The sequence below is a fragment of the Equus caballus genome, chromosome 19, assembly GCF_041296265.1.
Source record: "Equus caballus isolate H_3958 breed thoroughbred chromosome 19, TB-T2T, whole genome shotgun sequence".
Classification (NCBI taxonomy): domain Eukaryota; kingdom Metazoa; phylum Chordata; class Mammalia; order Perissodactyla; family Equidae; genus Equus; species Equus caballus.
In genome coordinates this window covers 32,801,599-32,814,641 of record NC_091702.1, presented here as the reverse complement: position 1 = coordinate 32,814,641, position 13,043 = coordinate 32,801,599, and the positions used below count along the sequence as shown (strand labels likewise).

The 13,043-nt window shown below is 58.4% G+C and overlaps 1 protein-coding gene across 14 annotated transcripts; it reads right to left on the bottom strand.

Moving 5' to 3' along the window:
• Positions 1-3,528: 3,528 nt before the first annotated feature.
• CHRD (chordin) lies at positions 3,529-12,646 on the bottom strand. Of its 14 annotated transcripts, none has more exons than XR_011429108.1 (23): positions 12,142-12,478; positions 11,803-11,906; positions 11,200-11,329; positions 10,935-11,063; positions 10,738-10,837; positions 10,525-10,612; positions 10,022-10,163; positions 9,767-9,907; positions 9,601-9,692; positions 9,377-9,524; positions 9,135-9,241; positions 8,892-9,011; positions 8,092-8,248; positions 7,529-7,749; positions 6,977-7,090; positions 6,383-6,655; positions 6,201-6,294; positions 6,027-6,083; positions 5,638-5,741; positions 5,071-5,256; positions 4,558-4,712; positions 4,311-4,410; positions 3,529-3,986 (listed from the first exon to the last, which is right to left on the bottom strand). XR_011429108.1 is itself a non-coding variant. In XM_070243409.1 (23 exons), the coding sequence occupies exons 1-23, from the start codon at positions 12,287-12,289 to the stop codon at positions 3,934-3,936; spliced, it is 2,871 nt and encodes a 956-aa protein (XP_070099510.1). In that variant the 5' UTR covers positions 12,290-12,646; the 3' UTR covers positions 3,529-3,933. The 14 variants fall into 14 exon arrangements, 10 of the variants coding, with proteins under 10 accessions (XP_070099510.1, XP_023479210.1, XP_070099509.1 ...); XR_002801776.2 differs by having other exon boundaries at positions 3,529-3,989; positions 9,601-9,710; positions 12,142-12,398; XR_002801777.2 differs by having other exon boundaries at positions 9,601-9,710; positions 12,142-12,398.
• Between the last annotated feature and the right edge of the window lie 397 nt (positions 12,647-13,043).

Here is a 13,043-nt window from a genome sequence, read left to right as displayed (position 1 = left end):
GCTCCAGCCCCAGAAATTATCATATAAATACCCTCAACTGAGTGGAGGACAGTCAGCCACTTGACAGTGGAGACAGAGGTGCTGCAGGGGCAGGAGCCAGAGTTGGGACAGAGTTGGAGCTGGGGCTAGGGCCCAGCAAACTAAATCTTAGAAAAATACCCAGTGATTTTTTTTTTAATTTTTTTTGTGGAGGATGATTTGCCCTGAGCTAACATCTCTTGCCAGTCTTCCTCGTTTTGTGCGTGAGCTGCCACCACAGCACAACCACTGACAGACAGTGGTGTGGGTCTGCGCCCAGGAACCAAACCCGGGCCGCTGTAGCAGAGTGCGCCAAACTCAAGCACTAGGCCACCAGGGCTGGCCCTCAGTGATTCTTTATTAGCGGTTATCCAGGAGTTGCAATTCTTTCTTTCTAACAGGTGAATTTTTCTTTCTTTCCTCACACATTTGTGTATTCCCATAATTTTTCATAATAATTTACTTTTATGATGAGCAAAAATAATTCTGGCAGCCCCCTTTGTTCATGACAACATATATCAAAGCTGAACAATGGTATAAGTGGCTCCATTCTCAGAACACTATAATTATTACACAGTCCTTAAGAATTGCTCCCCTTTTGTCATCTTTAACAACATATTTCCAATATTCCGTACATTTTCTGTACATTTTTTTCCTTCACACATCATCTTTGACTACCTAAAATCTGATGAGCTAAAATATGTCCTCTCCAGCACACCTGGTAAACTCCCTCTTTGTCCCAAATTTATTATTTTATTAGACCTCTCCTTTCTGTCACCTTTGTTGTGTCACGCTTTTGTTTTTCTATTTCTCATTATTTTTATAAAAGACTAAGGGTGGCGGCGAGCCCACGGACTCAGTGGTTAAGTTCACATGTTCCGCTTCGGCAGCCCGGGGTTCACCGGTTCAGATCCTAGGTGGGACCTACCCACTGCTTGGCAAGCCATGCTGTGGCAGGCGTCCCACATATAAAGTAGAGGAAGATGGGCACCAATGTTAGCTCAGGGCCAGTCTTCCTCAGCAAAAAGAGGAGGATTGTTGGCAGATGTTAGCTCAGGGCTAATCTTCCTCAAAAAAAAAAAAAAGACTAAGGGTGAAATACAATAAAACAGATGTACTGAAACGTTTTTGAAAGCAACCAACTCTTCTTTGGAATGCAGGCAATCTGAGAAGCAGAGCAGCTGAGGTGGAAGTAGAGTCGGGGCCCTGGACTTCCCACAAGCCCTGAGCGGCTCCACTCTCCCCAGCCCCCATTTCTCCCTCTGCCCAGAGGCACCTTCACACGTCTATGAACAGGTTTGAAACCTACTTTTCTTAAGTCATTGCCATGAATTATTCAAATTCCTGGACAGACTCTGCTCTCGTGACTTGGCGCAAAGTGAACTGGTAGATGCTGGTAGTGCCATCACGCAACAGGTCTCAGTGGCTGCTCGTCATCTGATATACCAAAGTCTGGACATGGCACAGAAAAGATGGCAAAGGAGTGTCACTGCAGAATGTATGGAAGGTGTCACAAGTAGAAACTGGCAAAACGGAGGGCTGCACGTGAGGGCATTTTCACTTCAAAAGACAGGTGTATCAGAACCACTCCCCTTTCTCCTCCGGCCAAACAGAACCCCTGGGTATCACCCTCCATCTCTTTCCGCTGGAGAAGCTGAGGCTGTCAAACCCTCTGCAGAGTAGAAGACCTGACTGACCCAGGGTTAGAGATGAAATTTTAAGTCCTACCAGTAACTTTTGTTGTTTTGTGACACTAAAATATTCTACCCAGGAAAATGGGCTTCTCCTTGGGTTTTGTTTTTGTTGTTGTTTTAGGGTTTTTTGTATTTGGTTTTCAGAAGAGAAAAGGGCTCTTTGAGGCTGTGCAGTTGCCTAAAGGGGAATGGAAGGGGTGCCCTCTTGAGGTCTCTGCAGGTCAGGGTTTCCAATGTCTGACATATATCCCTCACATGCTGTGCAGGGCTGGACTTCCATGGACCTCCTGGGGCTCCAGCAGAGCCTTGGGGACTGGCCAGCTTTGGTTGGAAAGCAGGCTGTGACGGAAGAGGTGTTTCCAGGACTTTTGTCTCAGGAGAACAATGCCCTGCGTGGACCCACTAGCCGTGCATTCACTTGCTCAGCTGATTCCCCTGCCGCTTGCTCTGAAGGCCTGCTAGGTGCCTGCGGGGCGGGATCCGGAAGGTAAGCCCCTGCCTCTACCGTTCCTCTAGTCTTGTGAGCATCAGTAGCAAACTAAGTTAAAGCTAAGAATCAAAATTTCCCTTCTCAACCCTTCTTCCCACCAAACTCTCTCATAAGGGAGGACAGTACTGGCAGCACATCCAATTCTGGGCCAAATCCTCCATCACACCACGCCTGGCGCTGTACTTAGTTCCCTGCTTTTAGCCCCGTGCCGATCCTGCTGCGTTTTCTTCCCTATCTGACCCTCATGATCCCCCTACTGACAGCCAGGGCTCTGAGACAAGTCCAGTTACGCCCATTCTTATCATCCCTTCCTCCCCTCGGGCCTCCCCACGCCCCCTGGGCATTCAGCAGAATATCACGCCACACGTAACTAAAGTCCACTGCCACTCTCCTCCTCAGATTTCTCCCTGCCTTTCATTTCAAACCAGTTCTAGAAATCCTACCTCAGCTAGAGTGCCTTTCCATCTAGTATGTGCCAGGCACTGAGCTGCGTGATTCACATGTTCTGATCGAATGAGGTCGGTATCTGTTTCACAGAAAGGAAACAGGGACTCAGGGAGGTTCACTCACTCAGCTAGGTAACAGAACAGGAACCTGATGCTTCAATGAGCTAAGACAATAGCTGCTTAAGCACATAGGTATGCCTAACTCTAAGGAAGACAACGAGTTCCCCTTCCCACTGCCCCACTAGCTTGTAAAATTCCATCTTCATTGTCTCCCACATTGCTCATACAAAAGGTAGATCTGCAGGTACGTGGACTGATAGCTCTCTGCCCTGGCACTCTGATCTCCCTGGAGCCTGTGAGGACTGTGGGAACGCCCAGGTGCTGAAGGCAGGAACCGGAGAAAGGGGCGAGGGGTCTTATCTTATTCTGTACATCACTTGGTCCCAAGATAAGTTCAGCCAAGAACTGGACCAGGGCTGATTCCAAGCCACTCTGATCCAGATTTGCCCCCGAGCTGGTCCAGACCACAACTAGTGTCCAGAAAAGAATAACGAGAGGGTTTGCCTCACTTTAGACAAAGAAGGTCAAGGCTGGGGACATTTGTGTTTCTCTCTTCGGAGCACCTTCAAACATGGGGTCAGCAAAAATGCCAACTACAGGTAGGCCAGTGGAAATGAAACTCACGTCTAAATCCTGTTCAGGTTGCCTGAGTTCTTGAGGCTCTCCATCCTGTTTGCTGTCCAGCTCTCTTCCCACGCCCCAAGGATCAGAGGGAAGGCCCTGGAGCCAGAGCTCCTCTCTCCCCTCTCCTACTCTCAGACCCTTCTCCACTGGAGCCAACCCAGGTCCCTAGCCACAAAGAAACAAGCTTTAGCCCAAAGACTGAAAAAACAAAATGTTTTAATAAATACAAAAATCTCCAGTAATGACTCTGCTCAGCTCTGGGGCAGCAGGAGTGAATTGGGGGGACCCTTGGTGCTGAGTGAGGATAAATTAAAAATCCCAACAAGCCAGTGACATTATGTACAGAAGGAAAGGGGTTGACTTCCAAGGCAGAGGCTGGAGGGTGATGGAGCAGGAACTGGAGTGGACACGGCCTTGGTCTGCCCTGGCTGCCCTTCCCGCTTGTGGAGATGTGGTTCCCAGAGGTAGTGGGGGAGGGAGAAGAGCAGAAAAGAGGAGCCAGAGGCACTGTGTTTCCCACAGGAGACTGTGGGGTCCTCGCGCCACTCCTTCCCCCAGCCCAGGCCCGGTCCTCTTGGTCATGCGCCCTTCTGCCTGCTCCCTAGGAGCCTTCTGCTTCTTTCTCCAGCTCTGGAACTGTCCTGGTCTCTGGGGCTGCTGGAGACGAAGGGAGTGAATTTTGGAGGAGGAGAGAGGGAACGGAGTGGCATCGGGGGCACAGCAGAGCATCTCTGTCCTGGTTCCAGAAAGGTCCGACTTTTCTAAGCAAGTCAGCACACACCAGCTGTGTGACCTTCGTCTAGTTACCTAATTGCTCTGAGCTTCAGAAAACTCCTTTGTAAAGAAAAGTAACCAATACCAAGCCCAAAAGGGTGCTGGGAGGGTGGAATGGAATGGCGCTTGTGAAGCAGAGGGCGCTATTCCTGGCACATGGCAGGTGCCCTCTTCCCTCCCCTGGCTTCTAGACCCCTCACTTACACTGCCGGGGTGCGCAGTGGGAGCAGCAGCGACTCTCCTTCCCTGGGCCACAGGCCAGTGGCAGTGAACAGTCATCCCGCTCACAGTGGGGCACCCCTGCCTGGTGCAGGACAGAGCAGATCCTGAGGGTCCCCAGAAGCACTGGGCCACAGCAGTCTTCAGCCTCTCTGGGGAGGCTCATCCCCAGGCGCCTGCCCTCCCTGGGAAGGTATCCCCTCTCCAGGCCAGGCTCCCACTCCCCACTTACCCCACATCTGCAGGTGATACAGCTCATCTCCCCAAAGGGAGGCACTGAGGGGTGCCAGCTCTGGCTCTCTGGGAACCACTGCCCTGCAAAACGGCAGCCCCGGGGCCCATCGGCCTGCATGGGGTCCCCCAGATGGGGGTGGGCCCCTGACCCCACTGTTGGCAGGGAGAAAGGGAGAGAAGGAAGACAAGGTCAGCAGATGTGAGCTCTGTGAGGGCCACCCAGGTTTTATTTGTCTTTGAATCTCCAGCACCTAGTAGTTTCTGTCACTTAGTAGGGGATGGACAGATGGATGGACGGATGGATGGATGGATGGATGGATGGATGGGGCAGGAACTGGAACCCATCACAGCCTACTAGTACATGCACATTCTTTCCACAGCGTCTAGAGCCCTGGCTCCAGGCTGGGCATGGAGCCGTGTTCACTAAATGCTGAATTAGCTGAGAAGTCCCCTCCATCCAGCCTCACCACGCATCCCCTCCCCCAGAGGCCTCAGCACCCATCCCCCTCACCTGGACACTGTTTGCAGCAGTCAGTGGGGTTGGCGCGGACAGGCTGGGCACAGGCCAGCCGGGGACACTGCACCTTCTCACAGTGCACCTCTCCAGTGCCCCCCTGTAGGGATCCGTTGAGTGAGGGGTGTCAGGAAGGAGGGGGTGCACCTCAGCCTCCTGCTTCTTCCCTCTCTTTGCCCAGACCTCAAATGTAATATATCCACGGCCTTTTACTCAGAGGCCCTGGACTGGTGCTTTATCTACCTGAGCCCAAACTCACTGTAGCCCTGCAAGGTAGGTGCTGTTGTATCTGCTTGCAGGAGAGGAGAGCGAGGCTCAGGGAGGTACAAGAAGTGCCCAGGGTTACGTGGAGCTAGTCAGCCGACAGAGCCAGAATCACACCCAGGTCAGCCTTTGCCCTCGTCCTACAGGGAACCAACTCTAAAAGCCCAAAGCTCTTTTCTCATATTATTTTGATCCTTGAGCCCTCCTCATCAAGGCTGGGCTTTCCTTTCCTGGCAGCCCCCTCCCCATCTCTGCAGATCTGGCTGGGCTATGGCACCAGAGAAGATTGGGCAGCCATACCTTGCAGGTGCAGATAGCACACTTAATTAAGCCAAATGGGGGCACGACGGGGTGCCACCGGGTACCCGCTGCCCGCCAGCTCCGGTCACCATCAAAATAGCAGCCTGGTGGGGGACAGTGCCCAGCTGCCGTTAGTAGTGAGTTCATTGGCTGGGCCCACAACCAAAGCTTGAGCCTCAGGCCAACCCCACACTAGTCTAACCCAGGGCCCACTTGGGGACCAATAACTCTAATGAAGCCTATCAGGTGTCACTTGGGAACCGTGCCCCTCAGCCCACCCACCCCCAGGTCCCCCACCCCACATATACTCTCATCCTCCTGTCCCCATCCTGGTCCCACTCAACACCTCCTCTGGATCCCCTACCCCTGCACACACGCTTCCAGCTTACCCTCTCCGGGGTCCCTGCTCTTCGGCAGCCCCGGCAGGTCTCTGACATCTTGTTTCTCTGTGGAGCCAAAGAAATAGTGAAGGCAGAGGGTGACCCTCTTCCTTCCCTCCCTAGAGGCCTCATCCCCCACCAGTGGACCCTCCATTACCCTCTCCACCCCTGCAGGGCGCTCACCCGGGCACACAGGACAGCACTGGTCCAGCGCCTGCACTGGGCTCGGGCAGCTGGGCGGCGGGCACACCACGGGGTCACAAATCACCGTGCGTCTCTGCAGGGAGCGGGGGCGGGGTTGAGAGGGGTGCCAGAGCCCCTTGCCCCAGACCCCGGCCCCAATGCGCTCTTCCGGGGCCTCCTACCTGGCAGGTGCAGAGCGAGCAGAGCGGGTCATAGTTAGGCGCCCAGCGAGCCCCATGGGGGCGCTGCTGCCCCTCGAAGAAGCACATGTTGGGGTCTCGGGGCCGCCCAGGGCCGCCAGGTTTGGCGGGCGCGGGGGCGTCCGGGTCCAGCACAGCCGGCAGCCCAGGCAGTGCGGGTGCCGCTGCATCCAGGGTCCCGGGCGCCCGCACTCCTTCGGTTCCTGCGGCCGCCAGGCGCAGGCCGCCCACCTCGCATTGGTTGGCGATGTGCACCTGGGAGGAGAGGACGGTTGAGGCAGCGCCTGGGCTCCCTCTCGCATCTTCACCAGCGCAGCCAGCCGGAGAGCCTGAGACGCCTCGGCGCCTCTGTGCCCCAGGAGGATGGTACGTACGAGCCAGAGCAGTCATCCAGTTGACAGGCAAAGGGAGGTCTACTGCCAGCCTCATTTTGTACTTTGGCTTCATCCTCCCAACCAGCCAAGAAGTGTGATACTACCCCGCCACCCCAGGGCTCAGAGAGAGCAAGTGACTAGCACAGGGGCACACAATGCCAACCACTATGAACATCCCCACTGGCCCACACTGCCTGCCTACCTGCCCTCGCAGCTCCCCGTGGGGGCTACCCTTGGTGGTGATCAGCAGGGAGGCAGTCCCCTGTGCCAGATGCCGCAGCAACTCAGGCTCCAGGTCTTTTACCACGCCCTGGGCCTGTGAGTAGACAGGATAAGGGATGGGAATAAGGTACTTTATGGCTAAGCCTACTTTTCCCAATTCACAGATGAAGAAACTGAGACACAGGGAGGTTAAATAAGGTCTCTAGGGTAGCAAAGCCCATCAACGATGGTGTGGAGCTCAGAAGCCAGGTTTCTCTGACTCCAAGTCCGTGGCAACCTGCCCCACTTCAGGGGGCTTGTTCCATCGCCTCCTATCCCTGTCGAGGTCCAGGATATTACATCCTAACCAAGAGATCCCACCAGAGAAGGACGCAGGAAGGAGAATGGATAATAAAAAGCTGAGTCAGATTCATACCCAGGTCTGTCTGACCCCCGAGCCCAAGTCAGCTCCGTGCCACAGTCACATGAGGCACAGCCCCGCATGCTAAAAAGCAGACATTTTCTAAGCTGCCTCCCACCATCATGTCCTCACCTCCGGGCCATAGAATCCCTTCAGCAGCCGCCGGGGCCCTGGCATCCCAGGAGGCCCAAGGAGGTGGGCAGTGACGGTGCCCTGTTCTGAGCCACCAAGCCCAGCCAGCAGCACTTCATAGTGCAGGTGACAGTGGGTATCCAGGGAGAGCCAGGCATGCCCTGCTGCCTGGCTCTGCACAGGGGGCAACACCAGGGCTCCAGCCAGAGGCACAGGCAGTGCTGGATCCAGACAAAGGAGAGGTAACAGATGAGAAGGTGGCCTGGAGCAGCCACTGAATCCCAGCATTCCCCATCTCCCCCAACACGGACTCCATGAGGTGGCAGACACCGTCCATAGGCCCAGGGCTTGAGGAACAGCAAGTTTTAGACCCCCGCCCCATGGCAACAGGGAGCATCTGCAGGCAGGGCCATCCTGTACATCTCCACCTTCTCCAGATGCCAACCTGGAGCTCAAGCACAGAGAAAGACACACCAGGCTCGGGCCCTCTGGCACCATCCCTCACATGCTTGAGTCACAGTTTAGAGGACACCAAAGGGCAGGCAGACCCCTGGGGCACTCACTATCATGGCGGGCGCTGTGCCCGCTGTAGGGCAGGGCGGCCACATGCCCCCGCAGCTCTCCATCTGGGAAGTCCTTGGTGCCCACATTCAGGAACAGCTCATTCTGCAGCAGCATATGAGCCCCTCGGGCACCCAGCCCAGGGCAGACACCCACAGCCTGGGGGCAGGGAAGGGTGAGCCCTAGCTGCAGCCTGCTGGATCCCAGATGAACCCCTCCTCAGCCTCCACACAAGCCCAAGATTCTGAATCCTTCCCATGTCTTGAGCCCCTACTATACCCAGACACACTTCCACATACCAGTAACATTGGACACATGTTATAGTAACCTTGCAGGCCCAGGTTCAAGTCCCTTCTCTGCCACTTCCTACCTACGTAACAATCTTGAGGAGTTACTTAACTTCTCTGATCCTTCAGTTCATCGTCTATAAAACAGGTACTGTGAGAGCCAAAAGTAATGTAAGTAAGGCAACCAGTGTGGTACATGGCACATAGAAAGGATCAATAAGTGGCAGCCATTGCTATCACATTTATTATATGATCTACTCTGCTGATCTCCATCTAACTCCACCCATTTGGTGTGAGCTGGCTAAGGACAGGGGTCACACCTGATTTTCTTTGTACTCCAGTCCCTAGCCCGAGGCTCATTCAAAATGTGTCCAGGGAATCAATGAATCAGTGAGAGAGCCTGTGAGTGAGTGAGTGATGCTGAACATCCCAGCTCCCAACCTGGCTTCCCAGAGCCCCTCAGCGCCAGCTCTGGGGCAGGGGCCCTATGGCCCAGCTCTGCCTGAAGCACTCACCGTGTGTTCCCCTGGCTGGAGTCCGGCCATATGGCACAGGACAGTGTGCTGGTCCCTCCGCTGAGGCTTGGTCTCCAGTGTCACAGCCACCACCTCACTGCCTGTACCTACCACTTGCACCTGGTGGACAGGGTTGGGGAGGGCAAACTGGAGTGGCAGAGAAGGCATGGGTCCTGAACCACCACAGGCCAAGCCCCAGCCTGCCCTGCCCCTCTCCCGCCTCCTGCAGCCCCTGACTCTTACCTGGTAAATCAGAGAGCCGTTTCCTAGTAGTGTAAGGCTGGCTGAGCCAGCTGCACCCGTCTGAACTGGAATCAGGGCATCGGCCCCGCAAAGGACACTTTGCAGGACTGCAGGGGGCAAGATAGGTGGAGGTGGGCTTGCCCACAGCCATTCATACCCTCAGCCCGCCCTAGTTCCCCTCAGCACTTGTCTGTGCCTCTCAGTTGTGTGTGCCTAGGGTTCCAGGCCCCACCGTGCCTCACCATCGCAGCTCTGCCTGGCAGCAATGTGTCCACTGATGCGCAGCCCTGGCCCACCTGCCCTCTCCAGGACCATCTGCAGCTCCCCCAGCACCAGCCAGTCCATCTCCTGGGCTGTCAGGTTAGGCAGCACCTCGGCAAAGCCTGGCTCCTAGGGACAGAACAGGGTATGGTGGGCGCAGCGAGAGGCCAGAGCAGGTGGCAGCAAGAGCCAGACCCTCACTCACCTGGGCTGAGGCATTGGCCTGGAGCTCTCGCAATAGCTGCCCCTGGTGCAGAATCTGGAGCCGCAAGGGAACCTGGGCTGGTCCTGCAACAGCTGCACATGTGGACAGCTCTGAGAGAGGGGGTTCTCCCTAGCCTCCTCACATGCTCTTCTCCCATTCCACTTACCCCCGCTCCTGGATTCCAGCAACCCACGGAAGAGCAGCAAAAAATGCAAGGAGTCCTCTGTGTCACTGAGAGTGAGTAGGGTGATGCCCCCTATGCCCTGCTGTGGGGGGCCTTCCAGGGTCAGGATGGCACTGAAGGTCTCTGGGGAGGGAGGACCATGAAAGCCTATCAGAAAGTCCCCTCCTCAGCCCACTCCATTCCTGGGGATAGAGAAGACTTAGAACCTCACGTCCAGGGGCCATTAGCTCCCCTCACCTGCAGCCAGGGCCCGGTGCCGGATGAGAGGCCCCCAGACCTCCCCTGAAGGGTAAGTGGGTGTCACGAGTGCCACATGCAGCTGTTCTGCCCTAAGGAGCCTCAGAGACAACCGAGGCACTGCCCGCCACACCCCACAGACCTGGAGCAGAGAAACAAGAAGGCCCTACTGAGACAGTATGCAGGACAGGCCAGCTGAGAGGTCCAGCTCTGGGGAGGAAGGTACACGAAAAGAAGCCCCCAGGCCCTCCTAGGAAGCTTAAGAAGGGGCCCTGGAGCCACATGCTGGAGTCCAAATCCTGGCTCCACCACTTACTAGCTTTGTGACCTTGAGCAAATCACATTCTGCTACTGAGCCTCAGTTCCCTCATCTGTAAAATGGGCATCATAATGTCAGTGCCTTCCTCCCACTGGGCTGTTGTGAGGACCAAAGGAGGCAATGCAGAGCATGCCCCAGCACAGTGCCCAGACTGGATAAGTACTCATAAATGGCATCATCTCACCAGGCCATCTTGGGTGGGGGCTGCAGGGTGTTCAAACAGGACGCTCCCAGTGGAGTCCGAGAAGCGGATCCGGGTAGGGCGGTCCAGCCTGGGAATGAGGGGTCCCTTGAGGCAGGACTCTGAGCCTCGGCCAGAAGCAGCCCCTCCAGCCTCTCCCAATTCTCCCTCCTGGGGCCCCCAGGCGACCCTTTCTTCCTCCTTCCCCTTCCTCACCGCCGGTAGGAGATGGAGAAACGCAGGCTGGAGCGCAGCAGCGACACTCGGGCCCGTGCCACAGCCTGCGACCTCGGCCCTGTCAGCAGCGCCACGAAGTCTGCAAGGGAAGATGTCCCTAGTACCGTCGCTGGCTGCGCTAGCCCGGCCCCAACCACGACCTCAAAACCCCCACCCCCAACCCGGGCCCCGCCTACCGGTGTGGCCGTCTCCACGCGCCCGATCCTCAGCGCCCGGCTCCCCACGGTCGCTGTAGCTGCGATGCTCGGGGTCCCGCGGATACTCGAAGGCCAGGCCGGTCGGCTGCCTCTCGGGACCGCTGCGCTCTGCACCGGGGGCGGGGAACACGGGCTTCAGCTGGGCACTGGGAAGGCCAGTTGGCCGCTCCATCCGCCCCATCTGTGTGGCTCAGGACCAAGTATTGGCCCTGCCCGCCTCCCCTCACGGCGGAGCGGGCCTTACCCTGGGGGCAGGTCTGGCAGCAGTGTCCGGGCAGCTGCCGTGGCTGCCCGCAGGCCAGGGCTGGGCACTCGGGTTTGATGTTCTTGCAGCTGACCCTGGCCGGGCCCCTTGTGCGGCGACCCCACTGAGGCTGCTCGCAGAGAAGACGGGAAAACTCAGTGAGTGCAAGAGGCTAATCGGTGAGACCCAAAGGCGAGGCGAGGAACGTCACGGGACCAGAGCAGAGTGGTCCCACGGAGTCAGACCCTCTGCTACTTAGAAGCTGCGTGACTCTACACAAGTTACTTAGCCTCTCTGGGCCTTAGGGTCCCTATCTGAAAAATGGGGATAATAACTATCCATCTAGCAGGGTTGTAATAGGAGTTAAGTCAGAGACGAAATGGAGTTGGCACAGAGCCTGACACATAGTGAGGGATCAATAACAGTCAACACCTGAGACTTGAAGGAGGCGCTTCCTCCCCTCTTCCTCTGCCAGAAAAATATCCCGAATATCTGCAGACTCTCTTCTTTCTCCTCAAGAGCTCGCAGTCCACTCCGACGTCCCAGAACCCCAGCGCTGCCCCACCCGCAAGGGCCCGGGCCACGGCCGCAGGGTCCACTCACCGCCTCGCAGGCGCACAGCACGCAGCGCATCACCCCGAAGGGCTCCCCGAGGTCCGGGTGCCACGTCTCGTCCAAGGCATAAACCTTCCCGCCGAAGGAGCAGCCTGCGGGGACGGGCTTGGCTGGCGGCCGCTGTCCCGCTCCTCCTGCCGTGTGCCCGCCCCGGGCGCCGCTGGCCGGGCCCTAGGTCCCCGAGAACTGCGCGCCCCGCGGCCCCCGCCCACCCCTCCAGGCCGCCCGCCGCGCCGAGCCACCTGCGCCCGGCGCCCCCTCCGGGCGGGCGCTGACTTGCCCCGCGCCGGACTCCCCGCCCGCGCCTCCCCCGGGGCGCCCACCTACCTGCCGCTCCCCGAATGGGCAGTGGCTCCTTCTCGGGCCGGATGGGCAGCGCGGGGGTCTCGGGGCCGGCGCCGCGGGCCGGCCGGGAGCCGAGCAGCAGCAGCCCGAGGAGCAGCAGCGGGGCCGGCGGGGCCGGGAGGCTCGGCATGACGCGAACGGGACAGCTGGGGAGGCGGGAGGGAGGAGGGAGCGGGCGAGGGAGGAGGGAGGTGGGAGGAGGGCCGGGCCGGGGGCGGTGCGGCAGGAGGGGGCCGGGGCCAGGGCCGGGGCAGTGCGGCGAGGGGCTCGTCGGGCGGCTGCAGAGTCGGCGCCGGCCGGGCCGGGCCGGGCTGGAGGAGCGGCCGGGAGGAGCGCGGGCGGGCGCTGACCCGGGCCGTACGCGGCTCTAGTGCCCCAGGCGCCGGCTCTGGCCCGTTTTATGCCCGCGCCCGGCGCCCCGGTCGGGGGCCTCCTCCTCAGCAAACGGGGCGGCGGCGGCGGCTCGGCGAGGGGCCGGGCTGAGCCCGGGGGGTCCGGCCCAGCAGCGGCGGCCCGGATCGCGAGTGGGGGAGGGGAGGGAGGGGCTGGGACCGGGCAGGGGAGGAGGGAGGGGCTGGAGGGGAAGGGGGAGTGAAGGGGGCAGGGGGAGGGGAGGGACCAGGGGGCGCGAAGAAGGGAGGAGAGGCGGGTCTGGAGCCCCCCCGCTGCCGGCGGCCACAGGGCGGCTGGACCAGGAGGTGTGTGTCCGGCCCAGGACGGGAGCCCCAAGCCAGGGAGGGGCAGAGGCTGGGCCTGAGGCCTGGGCCGGCCACTGGGTTAGGACTCGGTTCTCGCCGGAAGGATGAAGAGTTGTCTTTAGGGATGACAGCGTGCAGGAAAGGCCCATCAACTGATCTCCTCGCGACTCAGGCCCACAGCACCGC

Bases quoted from the DNA above. Each gene is read 5' to 3' on its own strand.
- CHRD (XM_023623440.2), bottom strand. From the start codon at position 12,289: ATGCCGAGCCTCCCGGCCCCGCCGGCCCCGCTGCTGCTCCTCGGGCTG. The intron at 10,838-10,934 runs GTAGGCGGGGCC...CTTCCCTTGCAG, and splicing joins GCGTGGAGACGGCCACACCG to ACTTCGTGGCGCTGCTGACA. The intron at 6,656-6,976 runs GTAGGCAGGCAG...CTCTCCTCCCAG, and splicing joins ACGGGGAGCTGCGAGGGCAG to GTGCACATCGCCAACCAATG.